Source organism: Heptranchias perlo, chromosome 17 (genome assembly GCF_035084215.1).
Source record: "Heptranchias perlo isolate sHepPer1 chromosome 17, sHepPer1.hap1, whole genome shotgun sequence".
In the NCBI taxonomy this organism is placed as follows: Eukaryota; Metazoa; Chordata; class Chondrichthyes; order Hexanchiformes; family Hexanchidae; genus Heptranchias; species Heptranchias perlo.
In genome coordinates, this window is record NC_090341.1 from 16,634,180 (window position 1) to 16,655,555 (window position 21,376).

At 43.6% G+C, this 21,376-nt stretch overlaps 1 protein-coding gene across 1 annotated transcript in view; it reads right to left on the bottom strand.

The window, feature by feature from the left end:
• The window catches only part of cenpp (centromere protein P), a 246,823-nt gene that overhangs the window by 209,193 nt on the left and 16,254 nt on the right, over positions 1-21,376 (bottom strand). Inside the window, exons 5-6 of the mRNA XM_067998622.1 lie at positions 13,088-13,176; positions 1,266-1,362 (exon numbers count right to left, since the gene is read on the bottom strand). Coding sequence (XP_067854723.1) covers positions 1,266-1,362; positions 13,088-13,176 — 186 coding nt within the window. The remainder of the gene's footprint in view (positions 1-1,265; positions 1,363-13,087; positions 13,177-21,376) is intronic.

The window sequence follows — 21,376 nt, forward strand, 5'->3', positions numbered from 1 at the left end:
TGGGAGGTGCTGTCGAAGAAGCCTTGGCGAGTTGCTGCAGTGCATCCTGTGGATGGAACACGCTGCAGCCACGGTGCGCCGGTGGTGAAGGGAGTGAATGTTTAGGGTGGTGAATGGGGTGCCAATCAAGCAGGCTGCTTTGTCCTGGATGGTGTCGAGCTTCTTGAGTGTTGTTGGAGCTGCACTCATCCAAGCAAGTGGAGAGTATTCCATCACACTCCTGACTTGTGTCTTGTAGATGGTGGAAAGGCTTTGGGGCGTCAGGAGGTGAGTCACTCGCCACAGAATACCCAGCCTCTGACCTGCTCTTGAAGCCACAGTATATGTGGCTGGTCCAGTTAAGTTTCTGGTCAATGGTGACCCCCAGAATGTTGATGGTGGGAGATTCAGCAATGGTAATGCCGTTGAATGTCAAGGGGAGGTGGTTAGACTCTCTTGTTGGAGATGGTCATTGCCTGGCACCTGTCTAACGCGAATGTTACATGCCACTTATCAGCCCAAGCCTGGATGTTGCCCAGGTCTTGCTGCATGCGGGCATGGACTGCTTCATTATCTGAGGGGTTGTGAATGGAACTGAACACTGTGCAATCATCAGTGAACATCCCCATTTCTGACCTTATGATGGAGGGAAAGTCATTCATGAAGCAGCTGAAGATGGTTGGGTCTAGGACACTGCCCTGAGGAACTCCTGCAGCAATGTCCTGGGGCCGAGATGATTGGCCACCAACAACCACTACCATCTTCCTTTGTGCTAGGTATGACTCCAGCCACTGGAGAGTTTTCCCCTTGATCCCCACTGACTTAATTTTACTAAGGCTCCTTGGTGTCACACTCGGTCAAATGCTGCCTTGATGTCAAGGGCAGTTACTTTCGGCTCACCTCTGGAATTCAGCTCTTTTGTCCATGTTTGGACCAAGGCTTTAATGAGGTCTGGAGCCGAGTGGTCCTAGCGGAACCCAAACTGAGCATCCGCGATCAGGTTATTGGTGAGTAAGTGCTCATCTATTTATGTCTGCATGTGTGTGAAGTCAAGTTCTTCAACAGCCAGATTAGAAAAATCTGCTGAATACATGTGTTACTGGAAAAAGAAAATTTGAAAAAGATCAATCTATAAATTTACTGGTTGTTTTTTAGCCCCAGTTTAGTCTTAAGAAGCACTTCTGCTGGAGACTTAAGTCTTAAAACTGCTGCACAAGATATTTTTAGAAGATAGAAATTTACTAATGCGAACCGTTACAGCTAGATATCAGAATGCTTTGTCCTACCTTGAAATGTCTGAAAGTGACTTGGCGGAACTCGTACCATTTTGCAAAGACAGAGAGCGTTCTGAAAAATAGTAGAAGATTCTTCTTTTCTTCAGCTCTATAAAACAAAAAGTTGGTAAAATTGAAAAATATCAAGAAAATCTAAATCTAGTTCGAAACAAAAGTTCAAATTTAATCCATGCTAACATTCACTGCCCATCTAAATTCTTACTTCACACACATTTTAAACTCTATACAGAATGGACCACTGAGTTTATAACAACAACTAGCATTTATATAGAACCTTTAACATAGAAAAACGTCCCAAGGTACTTCACAGAGTCAACCAAAAAAGTGGCGAGGAGGCTGTTGTCTGAATCACAAAAGAACAAGTGGGTTGTTAAGATCTTCCTCACATTGCCCCAATAGCACACATATATGTACACCATCCTGGGTGGAAAGTAGCCATACAATCAAGAAAAGTTCCAGCTACAATCCATAGTCTGGGCTGACTGACCAGTTTTCATGACCCTGCCTGAACTTCAGTTTCTTCAAAAGGGCTGAGCTTATGATCATGTATAATTTTAGGTCCCACTGCCCATATGTGGAACAAAGAAACAAATCCAAATAAACTGAATTTATTTCAATCTTCTAACATCCTCTCCTGAAGGTACTGACTCATTTGAAATCACAGTTATTCACTACATGCAATAATTATATGAATTTAGGAATTGCCATTGGGTGTGTAATCAGACATGATCTCTGTCACCATCTCCGCATATCCCATTCATGCATACACGCTCACATACTCCTGGTTCTAATAACCTATGAAGAATACAAACAATAAATTTGGGCAATCAAGCAAGTAAAATTATTCCTCTTGTGTTCAAAGATTACTGGCCAAGGTGGAAGTATTCTTGGCAGAACAATAAGCAAGGTTCAGAAGAGGCCACAGTATAAATGATACACACTAAAGACAACTCAGTGAAAAGTATATTGAATTTAATCATATTCCATTTATCAATTTTATTCCCTTTATACAGGCTATATGAGAGCTATAAAAAGCAATAATGGGGTACAAAGAAAGTATTAAGAGATGCAAAAAGGGAATATGAAAAAAATTTTTGCCAGTGATCTCAAAGCTAACAGTAACATTTTTGAGAGTAAGCATAATTTAATTTATGATACTGGTGAATTACAATAGACATTGTTTCAAGTTGTATGTTAATGTCATTCCTACTTTTTGTTAACTTTCTGTTTAGATCATAAAGTTGTGATCTTAATAAAGTTGTACTCCAAATGAAAAAATAGTATTTAGAAATACATTAAGAGAAAGAGATTGGTAAAGGGGAATGTGAGCCCATTGAAGACAGACGGAAGTGATACTGTAATTGACAATAAGGACGTGGCAGACTTGTTAAATGAGAACTTTGTATCCGTCTTCACCTGACGAAGGAGAAAGCCTCCGAAAGCTTGTGATTTTCAAATAAAACAGTTGGACTATAACCTGGTGTTGTAAGATTCCTTACATCCGTCTTCACAGTATAGGGAGCAGTAGAAAATGAAAATAAATCAGACAAAAGGTATGTGGAGAGTCAGGTGTTCAAACAAGGAGAAAATGCAGAAGGGTAAGGAGAGTTGATATGGGATTTGGAGATCACAAAATTGGTACCAATAAGACTGTTCATACTATCTAATTCCATCCCGAAAGAAAAAACCCACAGTTCTCCCCTCCCCAAAATTATAGCATCCAACTGTTAGTTTAATGTTTCCAGGATTTGCAGAAGTCCAACTCCCACGTTGATCATTCTCTACCTGTGAAGAACTTCTTGGAATAAGTCCTAAATTTGTCTTTGACTAGTTTGAATGACAGCTCTTTTGTCCCATCATCATGGTTTAACTCCAAGTAATGTGCCAAATTTACCTTTTCTATATTGTTTACCATCTTATATATCTCTATAAATCGCCTCCTTTCGAGGTCAAAACATTCAACTTTTTCCTATCCTCCCTCTTTTTTGAGCCACTTGGTCCTTTGATGATCGAATCAGAGCCAGATCAGTCTGAATATGTTGGAACCTGATAAAATCTCAACAAAAACAGTGCACACATGAGGAGCACCAGTCAATATTGAACTAGCAAACACAGCTCACAACAGAGTGACAAAACAAAATAAATGTTTTTCAGTATGCAGGGAAACAAACTGGTGTCGTTAGACGTGGCTCCCCATATAATCTGCGCAGGGGCACAAGGGGTCATCAAAACATTTTCAAGGGGAGTCATCAGTTGTGATTTTTCCCTGGCAGTGTTATGAGTGCCAGCCCACTCCAGCTGTGTGTTGCAGGATGCCAAGAGTGTACAATTTCTTAAAAGACTATTTGCCGATATAAATATAGATATAAATTAAAAAGTTACAAAGAATGAACTATGCCAAGAAAGTCAAAATTAAGAAATGGAAAGTTAGCAAAATAGTTGTCTTTCTTTCTTCACAAAAAAAACCTGAATCAGAACATTTGGGATCAGAAAAGATTGCTGTATTTCTCTTGCAACAACAGTTTGAGAGTAAAAGAGTAACAGTTTTGTTGTGGGCAGAAAATTCAACATAACTTTGCTTATATGAACTCTCATTTTTTCCAGAAAATGGAATATACCCACAGGGATCTCGGTAATCAAGAGTGTGCTGGAACAAATACTGTGCAGCTTGCACATTCTCGCCTTTTTGGCACTGGCCTACACCAAACTTGGATGCTTTGAGTACTTCTTAGCTCTCAAATCCCCCCCTACACTTTTGATTTCCTCCCCTTGTCCTCCCCTCCTGAAGGTAACATCTCCTCTTGGAATTCATAGGTAAATTCACCAAACCCATGTTCCCAGTAGGGAGCCACAATTGAGGGAGCAGAGTTCGGAAATAGGGCTACTACATTATGACAGCAATTCTCCAACCCATTCGCCCTTTGACCATAGTTCCCTGCTGGGAGTGCGGGTTTAGTGAATTTACCCCATGGCTCCATTGGCTGCTTATTGATACCTCACCCCAATGGCCATGCTTCAAGTGCAAGCCTCGACAATGTTAGCAGGCCAACCACCAGTGAGGCCCATCACATTCAGCCTAATCCTATCCTCATCTGATGCTTACACACATGTACTTTTAGCAAAGGTCAACGTATAAATGACAAAAGCTGTGAACAGTGGCCATAATTTATTTTCCCTCCCTCGTTCAGAGATAATAGACCAATAAGAGCACCCTCTCAGCTGTCCCAGCAGGGCACAGAATATACTCTGGGTGGGGAACTTCAATGTCCATCACCAAGAGTGACTCGGTAATACCACCCTTGACTGAGCTGGCTGAGTCCTGAAGCACATAGCTGCCAGACTGGGCTTGCAGCACATGGTGAGAGAGCCAATACGAGAGAATAACCTACTTCACCTCGTCCTCACCAATCTACCCATCGCAAATGCGATTGTCCATGATGGTATTGGTAAAAGTGAACACCGCACAGTTCCTGCGGAGAACAAGTCCCGTCTTTACACTGAGGACACCCTCCATCGTGTCATGTGGCACTACCATCGTGTTAAGTGGACAAATTAAGAACAGATCTAGCAGCTTAAAACTGGTCATCCATGAGGCTCAGCGTATCCCTCACTCCTCCATCACCATCAAGCTAAATGACCAACAGTGTTTCAATGAGGAGTGTACAAGAACATGTCAAGAGCAGCACCAGGCATACCTGAAAATGAGGTGTCAACCTGGAAGCAGCATGCTGTAGGCAGTGCTAAGCAATCCCACAACTAACAGATCAGGTCAAAACTCTGCAGTCCTGACACATTCAGTCGTGAATGGTGGTGGACAATTAAGCAACTAATGGGAGGAGGAGGATCTATGAACATCCCCATCCTTAATGATGGCAGAGTCCAGCACAAGAGTACAAAACACAAGGCTGAAGCATGCATAACCACTTTAAGCCAGAAGTGCCGATGCCCAGTTTGGGTTTCGCAAGGCCCCCTTGGCTCCAGACATGGACAAAAGAGCTGAATTCCAGAGGTGAAGTGATTGTGACTGCCCTTGACATCAATTCGGCAGCATTCGACCGAGTGTGGCACCAAGGCGCCCTAGTAAAATTGAAGTCAATGGAGATGGGCAGGGGGGAAACTCTCCAGTGGTTGGAATCATACCTAGTACAAAGGAAGATAGTTGTTAGAGGCCAATCATCTCAACCCCAGGACATTGCTGCAGGAGTTCCTCAGGGCACCATCCTAGGTCCAACTAACTTCAGCTGTTTCATCAATGACCTTCTCTCCATCATAACAACAACTTGCATTTATATAGCGCCTTAAACATCAAATAACTTTTCAAGGCGCTTCATGGGAGCATTAACAAACAAAATTTGACACTGAGCTAGAGAGATACTAGCACAGGTGACCAAAAGCTTGGTCAAAGAGGTAGGTTTTAAGGAGCATCTTAAAGGAGGAGAGAGAGGTAGAGCGGTTTAGGGAGGGAATTCCCTAAGGGAGGTACTGCTGCCAAAGGTGGGGCGATGAAAATTGAGCGTGTGCAATACACCAGAATTGGAGGAGTGCAGAGATCTCAGCAGGTTGCAGCGTTTGAGGAGGTTACAGAGATAGGGAGGGACGAGGCCATAAAGGTATTTGAACACAAGAATGAGAATTTTAAATTCGAGGCATTGCCGGACCAGGAGCCAACGTAGGTTAGCATGCACAGGGTGATGGATGAACGGGACTTGGAATACAAGCAGCAGAGTTTTGGATGAGCTGAAGTTTATGGAGAGTGGAAGGCGGGAGGCCGGCGAAGAGAGCATTGGAATAGTCGAGTCTGGAGGTAACAAAAGCATGGATGAGGGATTCAGTAGCCGATGGGCTGAGGCAAGGGTGGAGACGGATGATATTACAGAGGTGGAAATAGGCTGTCTTGGTGATGGAGAGGATATAAGATCGGAAACTCTGCTCAGGATCAAATAGGATGCCAAGGTTGTGAACAGTCTGGTTAAGCCTCAGAATGTGGCCAGTGAGGGGAATGGAGTCAGTGGCTAGGGAATAGAGTTTGTGTTGGAAGCCGAAGACAATGGCTTCGACATGGTCAGAAGTGAGGTTGTTCATTGATGATTGCAGCGTTCAGCTCCATTTACAAGTCCTCAGATAATGAATTAGTCCGCGCCCACATGCAGCAAGACCTGGACAACATCCAGGCTTGGGATGATAAGTGGCAAGTAACATTTGCACCACACAAATGCCAGGCAATGACCATCTCCAACAAGAGAGTCTAACCACCTCACGATGATATTCAATGGCATTAACAAACATCCTGGGGGGAGGTCACCATAGACTGGAAACCCAACTGGACTAGTGACATAAATGCCGTGGCTACTAGAGCACGTCAGAGGATTAGTATTCTGCGGGGAGTGGCTCACCTTCTGACTCTCCAAATCCTCTCGAACGCATATAAGGCACAAGTCAGGAGCATGATGAAATTCTCTGCACTTGCTTGGATGGGTGCATCTGCAACAACACTCAAGAAGCTCTACGCCATCCAGGACAAAGCAGTCCGCTTGATCGGGAGACCACCCTCTGCCTTAAACATCCACTCCCTCCACCACCGACGCACCATGGCAGTGTGTACTATCTATAGGATGCACTGCCACAACTCACCATGGCTTCTTCGACAGCACCTTCCAAATCTACAATCTCCATCACCTAGAAGGACAACAGCAGCATGGGAACACCACCACCTCCAAGTCACACATCATCCTGGCTTGGACATAGGAAGGAGGAAGGAGGAAGCCTCCGAAAGCTTGTGAATTTAAAATAAAATTGCTGGACTATAACTTGGTGTTGTAAAATTGTTTACAATGGACATAGATTGCCATTCCTTCATTGTGGATGGGTCAAAATACAGGAACACCTTACCTAACAGCACTGTGGGAGTATCTTCACCACATGGACCGCAGGTGAAGGTGCAAGAAGGAGGCTCACCACCAAGGCCAACTAGGGATCGGCAATAAACGTTGGTCTTGTTAGCGACACCCATATCCCGAGAATGATTTAAAGAAAAGATCAGCTATCCTAACATAGACCAGGTGTAAATATCTTCATAGTCTGTATAGCTGAAGTATCCACTGACTCACTGCTCACCACAAACCTTTTTTTAAATCACGCAACTACACCAGGGAGTACAAAGGTTCAGACCTCAATTCTGCCAAGTTACTAATCTCAGCAGCACCAAGCAAAAACCTGGCATTTCTGGCAAGGAGTGGAAGCTCCTGTTAGGTGCTGATATATGCCTTCTGACGGCCAGTTAAGAGCGGGATTAATGATCAAACCACACATCCCATCCTCTACTCTGCAGAAGCTGGTACATCACCGGAGAACTTCCAAGAACTTATAAGGAGAATGATAAGAGAAAAGGAAAAAATTGTGCGCGCTTCATTCAAGGGCAACAACCTTAAAATAAAAGTGCTTTGAACATTTCGAATGTGAGACAACAAGCAGAATAATTGAAGGAAACTACAACTTGAGAGAGATTAAAAAAAGGACATTTTCTGCCCATCAAGGTGAATAATACTGGCTCCAATTAGCAGTCACACAGATTAGGAGCTGGGGACTTTCTAGTCTGTTAGCCACAGCAGCACACTTTACCCAAGTGGCATCAGGGAAGTCTCTTTTGAAGATGCATACTGCACACACAATTTGCCATCAAAGACGGTGGGCCAAGCAACTTGCTCGCAGGCCTCTTGTGCTGTAACTTGTTTCTGAAGCAACTAAAATAAATAAACCTATCCATTAGGACAACAGAAGACACAATGGGAGTGAAATTGTTCTTGGGCGTTAATGTAAAACAGGCAATAGCAAATCAGCAGCCTGTTTTACACTCCGGCCGATGTTCTTTTCCACTGACTTCAATCAGGCGGAGTGCAAAATGGGATCCTAATTCGCTAATTGGCCCAAGACCAATTTCACCCTCAATTTAATGGATACAGCAGAAATAGTGGAAAAAATATCCCATGTGAAACATATCACATCAATATGAAAACTATAAATATTTGAATGAAGCATTCTGTCCTTAAGAAAATATATATTCTTGGGAGAATAAAAAACATGCCCAAATACACTGACCCTTAAATCTTGGCTAAGATTTATTACCCAACTGTATTTAATTTTCCATCACATTTTTGCCAACATAAAGTCCTTATTTAACTTAACATTTTCCAGATGTGCCTAAATGTTGCCATGTTACATAACATTTTGGCACACTATAAATGCAAAGCAACTTTTTTCAGACACATCAAGCTACATACAACACTTCCAACGTTCCAATGAGATGACCACATGGAGCACCTCTGATTACAAATAAATGATTGGAGAAAGGTGGTCTGTGGGTAATATGTCTTATTCAAAATACTCCTCTTTCATACTGAAAACCACTAAAAAAGGGACAGATTTTTACCACATAGTTCAGTCATCCCTATACAGCAACAGATTTTTTCCAGACAAAACTGGGGTCATTAAAAAGTGTTTACACACAGCCATAATTAAACTACAGATGTTTATGAGATTTCTTGCTGGTTTTGGACTTCGTTTTAAATAAATCTGCATTTATTTGGAATGCACAATGGCCATCCATTATTCTACAATTTTTTTTTAGCTAAAGCAATGAATGTTTTCACCTTTAACAACTTGCATTTATATAGCACCTTTAATTAAGTAAAATTCCCCTGGTGCTTTACAGAAGTGTATTTAGACTAAAATGGATGCTAAGACAAGGAAGTAGATACTTGGAGGAGTCAAAAAGATGGGTTTTAAAGAGGGCCTTCAAGGGGGACGGGGGTGGGGGTGATGGTTGCAGAGGCAGAGGGGTTGAGAGAGGGTATTCCAGAGTGTTGGGCCTGGGTCACTGAAGGCACAGCTGCCAATGGTGGGACAAAGGGAGCGAGGATGCACAAAAGATTAGAGTCAGAGGAAGAGAGTTTTTGGGAGGGTTGTAGGGCTGGAGGAGATTACAGAGAAAATAAAAGGCAAGGCTATGAGGGGATTTAAACACGAGGATGAGAATTTTAAATTTAAGGCATTGAACAACCGGGAGCCAATGCAGGTCAGCCAAGACAGGTGTGATGGGCGAGCAGGACTTGGTGCAGGATAGTTTTGGATGAGCTGAAGTCTACGGAGGGTGAAAGATGGAGGCCAGCCAGGAGAGTATTGGAATAGTCAAGTCTGCAGATGGCAAAGACATAGATGAGGATTTCAGCGACAAATGGGCTGAGACATGCAATGTAACGAAGGTAGAAGGCGGCGGACTTTGTGATGGAGAGGATATGAGGACGGAAGCTCAGTTCAAGGTCAAAGAAGACACCAAGATTGCCAACAGTCTGGTTCAGTCCAAGACAATGGCTGGGGAAGGGGATGGAGTCGGTGGCGAGGGTAGAGTTTTTGGCGAGGGCTGAAGACAGTGGCTTCATTCTTCCCAATGTTTATCTGGAGGAAATTGTGGCTCATCCAAGAATGGATATTGGACAAGCAGTCTGACAACGCAGAGTCAGTGGAAGGGTCAAGGCAGAATGCTTGAGAACTTTGGAGAGCAAAAGGGAGATTGGAAAAGGGGGTGTAAGTCAAAGGTGAGCCTTTTGAGAAGAGGTTGATGACGGCAGTTTTGAAGCCAAGAGGGGACCATTTATAACCTCAGATAGTATGGGGGTTAAGAAAGGAAGTTGGTGCTGAGTAGTTTCATGAGAATTGGGTCAAAAAAGGAGGTAGGACTCATGGACAAGATGATGAAGAAGGAGAGGGTATGAGGGGAGATAGATGAAAAACTGGAGATTTTGAAATTAAACTTTCAAATTTTCCATCACCTCAACCTTTTTTTTTATTCGTTCATGGGATGTGGGCGTCGCTGGCGAGGCCAGCATTTATTGCCCATCCCTAATTGCCCTTGAGAAGGTGGTGGTGAGCCGCTTTCTTGAACCGCTGCAGTCCGTGTGGTGACGGTTCTCCCACTGTGCTGTTAGGAAGGGAGTTCCAGGATGAAGGAACGGCGATATATTTCCAAGTCGGGATGGTGTGTGACTTGGAGGGGAACGTGCAGGTGGTGTTGTTCCCATGTGCCTGCTGCTCTTGTCCTTCTAGGTTGTAGAGGTTGCGGGTCTGGGAGGTGCGGTCGAAGAAGCCTTGGCGAGTTGCTGCAGTGTATCCTGTGGATGGTACACACTGCGGCCACAGTGCGCCGGTGGTGAAGGGAGTGAATGTTTAGGGTGGTGGATGGGGTGCCAATCAAGCGGGCTGCTTTATCTTGGATGGTGTCGAGCTTCTTGAGTGTTGTTGGAGCTGCACTCATCCAAGCAAGTGGAGAGTATTCCATCACACTCCTGACTTGTGCCTTGTAGATGGTGGAAAGGCATTGGTGAGTCAGGTGGTGAGTCACTCGCCACAGAATACCCAGCCTCTGACCTGCTCTCGTAGCCACAGTATTTATATGGCTGGTCCAATTAAGTTTCTGGTCAATGGTGACCCCCAGGGCGTTGATGGTGGGGGATTCGGAGATGGTAATGCCGTTGAATGTCATGGGGAGGTGGTTAGACTCTCTCTTGTTGGAGATGGTCATTGCCTGGCACTTATCTGGGTGAATGTTACTTGCCACTTATGAGCCCAAGCCTGGATGTTGTCCAGGTCTTGCTGCATGCGGGCTCGGACTGCTTCATTATTTGAGGGGTTGCGAACCTCCTGTACCAATCTCAGAAAAAAACAATAATAATAATCTGGCAAACACTCAGCAATGAGTTATTTGGATCTAATTAATAGATAAATAAAAAGATAAAGTATTAAAATCAAATAGAGTAATCATCCTTTCTAAAATGATTACTAAGTGCTGGGCTGTCAGTGACTCAGCGACACTGAAGGATTCCACCATAAACGTTCACCTACTTTTCTTTGTCAACTGCTGACTGACCTGCAGTTCATATCCTACATTTTTTGTTTCTTTTCAGATTTCCAGAATGCGTTTGCTTTACAGAGCAATTTTGGGGGCTTGTAGTGGGAGGGAACATCCGATATGTCTGTAATGGGGCCAGAAGGAAGTCTTGCAGCAGCCCAGGAAGCCTGGGTCTGGGAGCAATGTCTTTGAGGTGGGTGTGGGGAGGGGTCAAAGCGGTTGCACCATTGAGGATGCTGCTGGGGTTTCTCTGAATTAGCAATGACCCTGGAATCTGATAGCACTGGAGGCTCAGCACTAAGGCTGCACTGGGGGAAATGTCAGGGTGTTGCAGCATTGGGGAGAGGGTAGGCGATCTGCAGGGATGTGGGAGCACTAAGAGAAGTTTCCTAGGGTCTCCAAGCACTGAGAGCTAGGATCCCGGGGTAGGAGAGCTTTGAGGAATTCCTGTGGCTTAGCAGCAATAGGCAAATTAGGGCTTATGACAATACTGTTGAAATACCAGGGTCATGAAGCACACTAAGATGGGGTATCAGAACAGTAAGGGAACAGTTTCAGAGTTAAGGACGGGCAGGATTCAGCTTTGTGGTAGTACTGGGAGGAGCGCTGGGGAAGAACCCCCTTATAACTACAAGCAGTGAAAGCGGCATTTCTTTGGTCTGGGAACATTGGAGGGAGGAGGTGTCGTCACTGAATCTGAGAACATTAGGAGGGGGGGTGCTCCCAAAATGGATGTCTTGGCATCTGGAGGCACAGGGGAACAAGTCCCAGAATCAGACAGCACTGGCAAGATGGTCCAAGAGAGCAATGGGAGGGGATTCCTGGAATCTGGCAGCACTGAGAGAATGTCTAGGGTCAAAACAGTGAAGCACAAGTTGGAGGAAGTCATGCTCAAACTGTATAGTTCTTGGGTTAGTCTACACTTTGACCACTGTGTCCAGTTCTGTCAATGGGACACAAAGGAGACATTCAAGCCCTGCAGGTGTTTCAAAGAAGAGACACCAAGGCTTCTCCCAGCATAAGGGGACTGAATTATGATTTGGAATGAGAAAATACCAGAGAAGCCTGGGCGCTTCAGCCGTTAAAGGATGGGACTGAAGTTATCTTAGAGAAGTCTATAAATTAATTTGGAACACTGCTTCAAAATAAACCATGACTTTAGAACAAGGGGACACAGATTCAAACCAGTATACAGCAAATTGAGGACTCGTGTCAGGAAGCTCTTCAAAGTATGATCAATACATGGAATGGAAGTCCACATAATGGATGCAAAAGCCCTGGAATAATTTAAGAAAAAGTTGCATGCAATGATCAGGGGACTACAGGGTGTTTATGGATTGAACCCAAGATAGGTCAATTGGCTTCCTCACCTATATCAAGCTTTAAATAAAAAATTAAAAAACATGCATCTATTACACCCTCTGCTGTTGGTAGAAAGAATAACAGACATTTTGTGACTTTATGAAATGAGCTTTGTTTTTAGGAATGCAGGAACAGGAGTAGGCCATTCAATTAGAACACGGCTGATCTTTTTCTTGTCCTGATACCAAAAGTCTACCATTACCTGCTCAGTTATTGATATTAGGACAGAAACTACACGAGGCAATTCCATACAGGGAAGGTTGGGAAAAAAAAAAAATCAGAGTTCAACTTATGCAATTGTTAAGGGCAACCAAACAGGGAGCTAGAGGTGCACTACCTGAAGTCTGAGAGCAAGATACCTAACCACCGCTGTGGTAAAATGGTACCTAATATGTGCAGATGTAATGAAATGGACAATGACTCCTTCTTCAAACAGGAGGAGGAGGAGAACATTTGGACAGCTAATTCATAAAGACAGAAACAAAAACGTACCGTTAATATAAATCTGTCTTCAGCTTTAATTAAAAACTTGAATTTGTTGAGACCATACCTGGAAATGAATCTGCTCAAATCATAACACTCGCTTGATTCCAAAATAATGTTCAGTTCCATAACAGTAGCTGTGACATTTTCTTTCGTCTGAAAGGGAAAATGTTTTCTTGTCAGTTTTTCCATTTTCATAAAAATAAATTAAGAATTGAGTGAGATAAAGTTAAAGCACGAAACTCCAATACCAGTCACTAACTTTACATAGAATCCCTAATCCAGCATAATTTGGATAATATCACATTTGTTCTTAAGTTATTTATATTTATCAGAAGGAAACTGCAAGATATTTTGCTAATTCCACACATACCAAGTTACCAGAAAAAAAATCTGAAATACGACATTAGTCTTTCCAACCCAATGAAACCAAAATAATCTATTTTGCTAATAATCTATAGGGTTAAGTACAAAAAAAGGAAAAATAAATTAAATGAGTTTTGGTCTATTGCAACTGCCTGAAATATGATTTTCATTAAAATGTAAATGAAATCTACAGTAAATATTGTGACAAACTCAAGAGGTTGCAAACAGAAGAAAGCTGTTACACATTAGGGGGAAAAGGAAAATATAAATTAGAGGGCAAGCCAACCTGCACTCCTTTGCACCTCCTTCCAGCCATTTTAACAGCTATATTGCCTGAAGTTTTGAAATAGACAGCCTGCCCTCTTCTTCAAGAATTGCATATGGCATCAAGAGTGGAGAGCCCAAAAAGAGGTAAAAACATTTTTAATCTAGATATCTAAATCTTACGTCTGCACACATTTCCTGTCAACTTTTCCCATGTCCACATTCAGACTGAAAACATTTTATGTAAATTCATTAGTGCAATTATGCACCCGCAACAGTGGTGGAGCTATAGAACCAATGTTTTGCGTTAGGAGGCATAGTGAGTTCATAGAATCATAGAAAGGTTACAGCATGGAAGGAGGCCATTCGGCCCATCGAGTCCGCGCCAGCTCTAAGCAAGAGCAATCCAGCTAGTCCCACTCCCCCGCCCTATTCCCGTAGCCCCGCAAATTCTTTCCTTTCAAGTAGTTATCCAGTTCCCTTTTGAAGGCCATGATTGAATCTGCCTCCACCACCTCCTTGGGCAGTGCATACCAAATCCTAACCACTCGTTGTGTAAAAAAGTTTCTCCTCATGTCACCTTTGGTTCTTTTGCCAATTACCTTAAATCTATGTCCTCTGGTTCTTAACCTTTCCGCCAATGGGAACAATTTCTCTCTATCTATTCTGTCTAGGCCCTTCAGGATTTTGAATATCTCTATCAAATCTCCTTGCAACGTCTCTGTTCCAAGGAGAACAACCCAGCTTCTCCAGTCTATCCACGTAACTAACATCCCTCATCCCTGAAATCATTCTAGTAAATCTCTTCTGCACCCTCTCTAAGGCCTTCACATCTTTGCTGAAGTGCGGTGCCCAGAAAAGGACACAATACTCCAGTTGTGGCCAAAGCAGTGTTTTATTAAGGTTCATCATGACTTCCATACTTTTGTACTCTATGCCTCTATTTATAAAGCCCAGTATCCCGTATGCTTTTTTAACCGCTTTCTCAACCGGCCCTGCCATCTTCAACGATTTGTGCACATTTACCCCCAGATCTCGCTTTTCCTGTACCCCTTTGAGAGTTGTACCCTCTAGTTCAGATTGCCTCTCCTCGTTCTACCTACCGAAATGTATCACTTCGCATTTTTCTGCGTTAAATTTCATCTGCCACGTGTCCGCCTATGCCACCGCCTGTCTATATCCTCTTGAAGTCTATCACTATCCTCCTCACTGTTTACTACATTTCCAAGTTTTGTGTAATCTGCAAATTTTGAAATTGTGCCCTGTACACCCAAGACCAAGCCACTAATATATATCAAGAAAAGCAGTGGTCCCAGCACCGATCCCTGGGGAACACCACTATACATCTTCCTTCAGTCCGAAAAACAACCGTTCACCACTACTCTCTGTTTCCCGTTACTTAGCCAATTCTGTATCCATGTTGCTACTGCCCCCTTTAATCCATGGGCCGCAATCTTGATGATAAGCCTACCATGCGGCACTTTATCAAATGCCTTTTGAAAGTGTATATGCACCACATCAACTGCGTTGCCCTCATCTACCATCTCTGTTACCTCATCAAAAAACTCTATCAAGTCAGTTAAACACGATTTGCCTTTAACAAATCCGTGCTGGCTTTCCCTAATCAATCTACACTCGTCCAAGTGACTGTTAATTCTGTCCAAGATTATCGTTTCTAAAAGTTTCCCCACCATTGAGGTTAAACTGACTGGCCTATAGTTACTGGGTTTATCCTTACACCCTTTTTTGAACAAGGGGTAACATTTGCAATTCTCCAGTCCTCTGGCACCACCCCCATATCTACGGATGTTTGGAAGATTATGGCCAGTACCTCCGCAATTTCCACCTTTACTTCCCTCAGCAACCTAGGATGCATCCCATCCGGTCCAGGTGACTTATCTACTTTAAGTACAGCCAGCCTTTCAAGTAGCTCTTCTTTAGCAATTTTTAGCCCATCCAGTATCTCAACTATATCTAAGTTGCGTAGATGGGACTAGGAAGTTAGAAAGCAACGTAAACAGAGTGAGTGAATGGGCAAAACTATGGCAGATGGAGTTCAATGTGGGGAAGTGTGAGTTCATCCAATTTGGATCCAGGACAAATCGGAACATTTTCTTAATGGTGAGAATCTAGGAGCATCGGAAGATCAAAGAGATTTAGGTATCCACGTACATAGAATAAAAGCTAGTGCACGGGTACAAAAAGTAATCAAAAAGGCTAATGGAATGTTAGCCTTTATCTCAAGGGGGCTGGAATACCAAAGACAAATTTAAGCATACCCACATATTCCACTTACCTCCCACTAAGTCCTCTTAGTTCCACCTTAAGAATAGGTGCGCAGCTCCGCAGCATTGCCAGTCTCAGAACTATTAAAGTCAGGCCTGCTGCCATAGGTTTCTCCCTCCCGCCTCTCCCACTGTCCCAACCCATCATTTCCCCATCCCACTCTGCATTGCAGTGCTCCTTTTGTCCCACCCCATCTCTCTACTCATACAACTTGCTAGCCAACAATCGTACTCCTGGCCACGAATGGGAATGGGCTTGAAGTTAAATAGTCCTAGACTCCTCCATCACCATCCTTGGGTATATCCTGTCTCACCGGCAGGACAGATCCACTAGAGGTGGGGACACAGTGGTATATAGTCAGATGGGAGTGGTCCTGGAAGTCCTCAACATTGACACCGAACCCCATTAAGTCTCATGGCTTCAGATCAAACACGGGCAAGGAAACCTCCTACTGATTACCACCTACTGCCCTCCCTCAATAACTCCTCCATGTTGAATACCACTTGAAGGAAGCAGAGGATAGCAAGTGAACAGAATGTATTCTCAGTGAAGGACTTCAATGTCCATCACCAAGAATGGCTCAGCAATACCACTAGTGACCAATCTGGCACAGTCCTGAAGCACACAGCTGCCAGACTGGGCTTGTGGCACAGTGAGAAAACTAACATGAGGGAATAACCTACTTGACCTTGTTCTCACCAATCTACCTGTCGCAGATGCATCTGTCCATGACAGTATTGGTTGGAGTCACTGCCGCACAGTTCATGTTTAGACTAAGTCATGTCTTCCCTCCATCGTGACGTGTGGCACTACCACTGTGCTAAGTGGAATAGATTAAGACCAGATCTACCAGCTCATAACTGGTCATCCAAGAGGCACTGTGGCCATCAGCAGCAGCAGAATTATATTCCACCACAATCTTTAACCTCATTGCCTGGCATATCCCTCACTTCTCAATCTCCATCAAGTCAGATGACCAACCCTGGTTTAATAAAAAGTGTAGACGAGCATGCCGGGAGGAGCACCAGGCATCCCTGAAAATGAAATGCCAACCTGGTGAAGCTACAACACAGAACTACATCCATGCTAAATAGCAGAAGCAGCATACTATAGATAGATCTAAGCAATCCCACAACCAATGAATCAGGTCAAAGCTCTGGTGGAGGACAATTAAACAACTAACGGGAAGAGGAGAATCCACGAACATTCCCATCCTCAATGATGGCAGAGTCTAGCACGAGTGCAAAAGACACTTGCAATAATCTTCAGTCAGAAGTGCCGAGTGGATGATCCTTCTCGGCCTCCTCCCCAGGTCCCCACCATCACAAATGCCAGTCTTCAGCCAATTCAATTCATTCCACGTGATATCAAGAAACAACTGAGCGCACTGGACACAGCTGTAGTGGTGTGCTGCAGAATTAGTCGCGCCTCTAACCCTGCTGTTCTAGTACATGTACAACACTGACATCAACCTGACAATGTGGAAAATTGTCTAGGTATGTTCTGTCCACAAAAAGCAGGACAAATCCAACCCGGCCAATTACCACCCTTTCAGCCTACTCTCAATCAAGTGGCACTAACTCAAAATCTGCTCACAGATGCCCTGTTTGAATTCCGACAGGACACTCGGCTCCAGAGCTCATTACGGCCTTGGTCCAAACGTGGACCCAAGAGTTGAATTCCAGATGTGAGGTGAGATTGACTGCCCTTGACATCAAGGCAGCATTCAACTGAGTGTGGCACCAAAGAGTCCCAGTAAAACTGAAGTCACTGGGGATCAAGGGCAAAACTCTCCAGTGGCTAGTCATACATGATACAAAGGAAGATGGTTGTGGTTGTTGGAGGCCAATCATCTCAGCTCCAGTACATCGCTGCAGGAATTCTGTAGGGCAGCATCCTAGGCCCAACTATCTTCACACGCTTCATCAATAAACTTCCCTCCATCAGAAAGTTGCATATGGTGCTGTTTGCTGAAGATTGCAGTATTCAGCTCCATTCACAATTCCTCAGAAAATGAAGCCGTCCTTACATCCAGGCTTGGACTGATGGCAAGTGTCAGGCATTGACCATCTCCAACAAGAAAAAGCCTAATCACCTCCCCATGATATTCAATGGCAATGGCAACTGGATGAGCCACATCAATGCTGTGACTGCTAGAGCAGGTCACAAGCTAGGTATTCTGCAAAAAGTGGCCCAAAGCCTCTCCACCACCTACAAGGCACAAGTCAGGAGTGTGAAGGAAAATTCTCCACTTGCCTGGATGGGCACAGCTGCAACAACACTCAAGAAGCTTGACACCATCCAGGACGAAGCAGTCCACCAATTTGATCAGCACCAGATTAAACATCCACTCTCTCTACCACCGGTGTATTGTGGCTGGAGTGTGTACTATCTACAGGATGCACAGCAGCAAGTTGCAAAGGTTCCTTCGGCAGCATCTCTCAAACCTGCAGCCTCTCTCAAACCAGCGACCTCCACCAGCTAGAAGGACAAGGGCAATAGGTGCATGGGAACACCATCACCTCCTGGTTTCTCGCCAAGTCACACACCATCCCGTCTTGGACATACATCGCCGTCCCATCATCGTCGCTGGGTTAAAATCCTGGAAATCCTTACCTAACAGCATTGTCGAAATACCTTCACCACATGGACTGCAACGGTTCAAGAAGCAGCCCACCACCACTTTCTCAAGGGAAACTAAGGATGGGCATAAATGCCAACTTTGCCAGCGACGTCCATATCCCGAGAGTGAATTTAAAAAATGATTGAACTACTAAAGCTCCTTCTAGTCAAAACTAGTAACGTACCATTTTACGGGTCAAGGCAGAATTCCCATAAGGAAATTCCCCACAATCGAGCTGGGGGAACTTCATATTAATTAAATGGCAAATAGTGCTGATATTGTATTAACATTTCTAAGGGGAGTTTGAAGTCAGAAGGTCATGTGTTTCATCCCCACTCTGGTGATCTGAGTACATAATCTAGGTTGCCACTCCAGTGAAGTACTGAGGGAACGTTGCATTGTCAGAGGTGCCGTCTTTCAGATAAGACATTAAACAGAGGCCCTTTCTGCCATTTCAGGTGGATACAGAAGATCCCATGGCATTATTTAAGGACAAGCAATGGAGTTCCCTTGCTGTCCGGGCCAATATTTATCCCTCAACCAACACCATCAAGAACAGATTATTTGGTCATTTATCTCATTGTTTGTGGGTCCTTGCAGTGCAAAAATCGGCTTCCATGTTTTTCTACATTACAATGGTGACTACACTTCAAAAGTGTTTAATGAGTTATGAAACACTTTGGGTTGCCCTGAGGAAGAGAAAGGTGCTGTATAAATTCAAGTTCTTTATTCCTTTATAAAGGCTTATAGCCTTAATGATGGCTTCAACTCTCTTTCCTCCCCACCTCCGCCACGACCAGAGTCCTTGTGCCTTCCTCCCCTTACTACTACTCCTCTTACTGCCGCACCCACCCTCACTGCCTATGCCTTCCCCTCCCTGCTCGTCCTTGCCACTTTCATGCCATCCTGAGCACCCATTCCCTTATTCCACTCCTCACTGCCAACCCACCCCACCAAAAACCCTATCACCATATTCCTGATTGTAATCTGAGAAACAGCTTTAAATTCTGGAAATAGCTTACACATTTTTACTAAGATAGTGCACTTTTACTAAGCTCTCTTAAGAGCTTATAACCAGTTCCCAAATCACAGCGACAAATTCAGCTGTAGATTTTTTTCCTCAGTGACACCCCACAATCCCTTCCCTTTATTTTGCCACCCCGCCATCCAATACTCTCACACCATTAAATTCCCCTCCCACCACTGCCACATTCCCAACACAGCAATCTTAGAAATCCTTAGGGATTTCCTTCTCAATAGTCTTATATCCCAATGCCCCTCTGTTCCTTCTGGAACACCCTCTTAGCACTACTAAAACTACAGCACCACCCACACCTCAATACTTCTGCACACCTCCTACCTACTTGTAACCTAGAGTCTATTATCTACCTCTAGATCTCGGACTTTAAAAAAGGCAAGATATAAAGGTCATTGCAGAACAATCATGATCAAGGACATTGATTTACAATTTCCAGAGAATCACACAATTTGAACCTGAAAATACTACTAACTCTCCCATTAACTTAGTAATAAAAACACAATTTCAATTATTCAATCACCACAAAACAGTAACCCTAATTATATTGATTGTTACATAGCATAAAACAGCATATCATCTGACTCACTGAAGAATGCAATGCAAGTTCCACTAGTAAAGAACAATATAGATATAGACTCAAAGTAAATAGTGCCACCTGCTGGAAATTACTTTTTAAGAATGAAATTACTCATTGCCATTGATTACACCAAGACACACCAATCCCAATAGGGTTTATTCCTTCTCACTTAGGTGCTTACTTCAGATTCAAATAACTTGGGACTCAGATCACACACTTCTTGGGTCACCTCAAAAAAGCAACCTTTCCCCTTGCACACAATGCCATTCAGGTGGTCTCCTCTCCCGCTCTCACTGTAGACAGAATCCGTGTTCAAGGCTTCCCCTCTCTTTTCCAAGAGCTTCCAACTCATCTTCAAGGACCTCGATCAAAGGGTTTCTAACTTTTGTGAAAGAGTATGTCCAGATATGATTCAAATGTTTTACAAGAGAGGGTTAACATTTCACCACCATAATTACCACGAAGCTGCTCAACTAATGCAGTAATAGGTTGGATAGATACTGTGCTCTAGATGGGAGATCTCCCTACCAACAGTGGAGGGGTTCAGTTCATAACAGCAGAGACCTTTAAAATCCCTCACAGGTTCTGGAAAAGAAAGGATCTGTTCGATTCAAACAATAAATCTATTTGTTCGGCAGCAGTGCCTTCATACCCAAAATCTTTTGTCAGAGGAAGAATCTTTATATAGGGCATTCACGCCATTGCTGTCACAAGAAGTATCCCTACCCATTGAAGCTGTAAATGTTTAAACAGAAAATGTGTGAAAAGCAGAGCAAAACAGATTATATGTAGCACATATGTATCGAACACCCCCATCAGGCTCTATTTCAGCTTGTGAGAATGTTACATTACAATCTTAGGCTGCGAGAGGCCAGTGGTGTGTGAAAGGCCAGAACGTATGGATTAGTCTTGGAGGGAGTTCACCATTGAGCTGCAACAAGAGTATTTTCTATAATTAATACTTAATGTGAAGTGAAGTTTGATTCTTGCGAGTGTTTGATGCTATTGGGAGTTCAGGTTAACTCTATCTAAATTTTTAAGTTCGACACAGAGGAATGGCAGTGTAGATTGCAATATGTGGACCATTATGGATCCTCAATGTTTTTTTGTGCCAGATTTGAGACGGTGGCTTTTAGAATTTTATTCTGTTTACTGCCGCAAATCAAGTGGTAATTCAAGGGAGGAATGCACTTGTCCCATG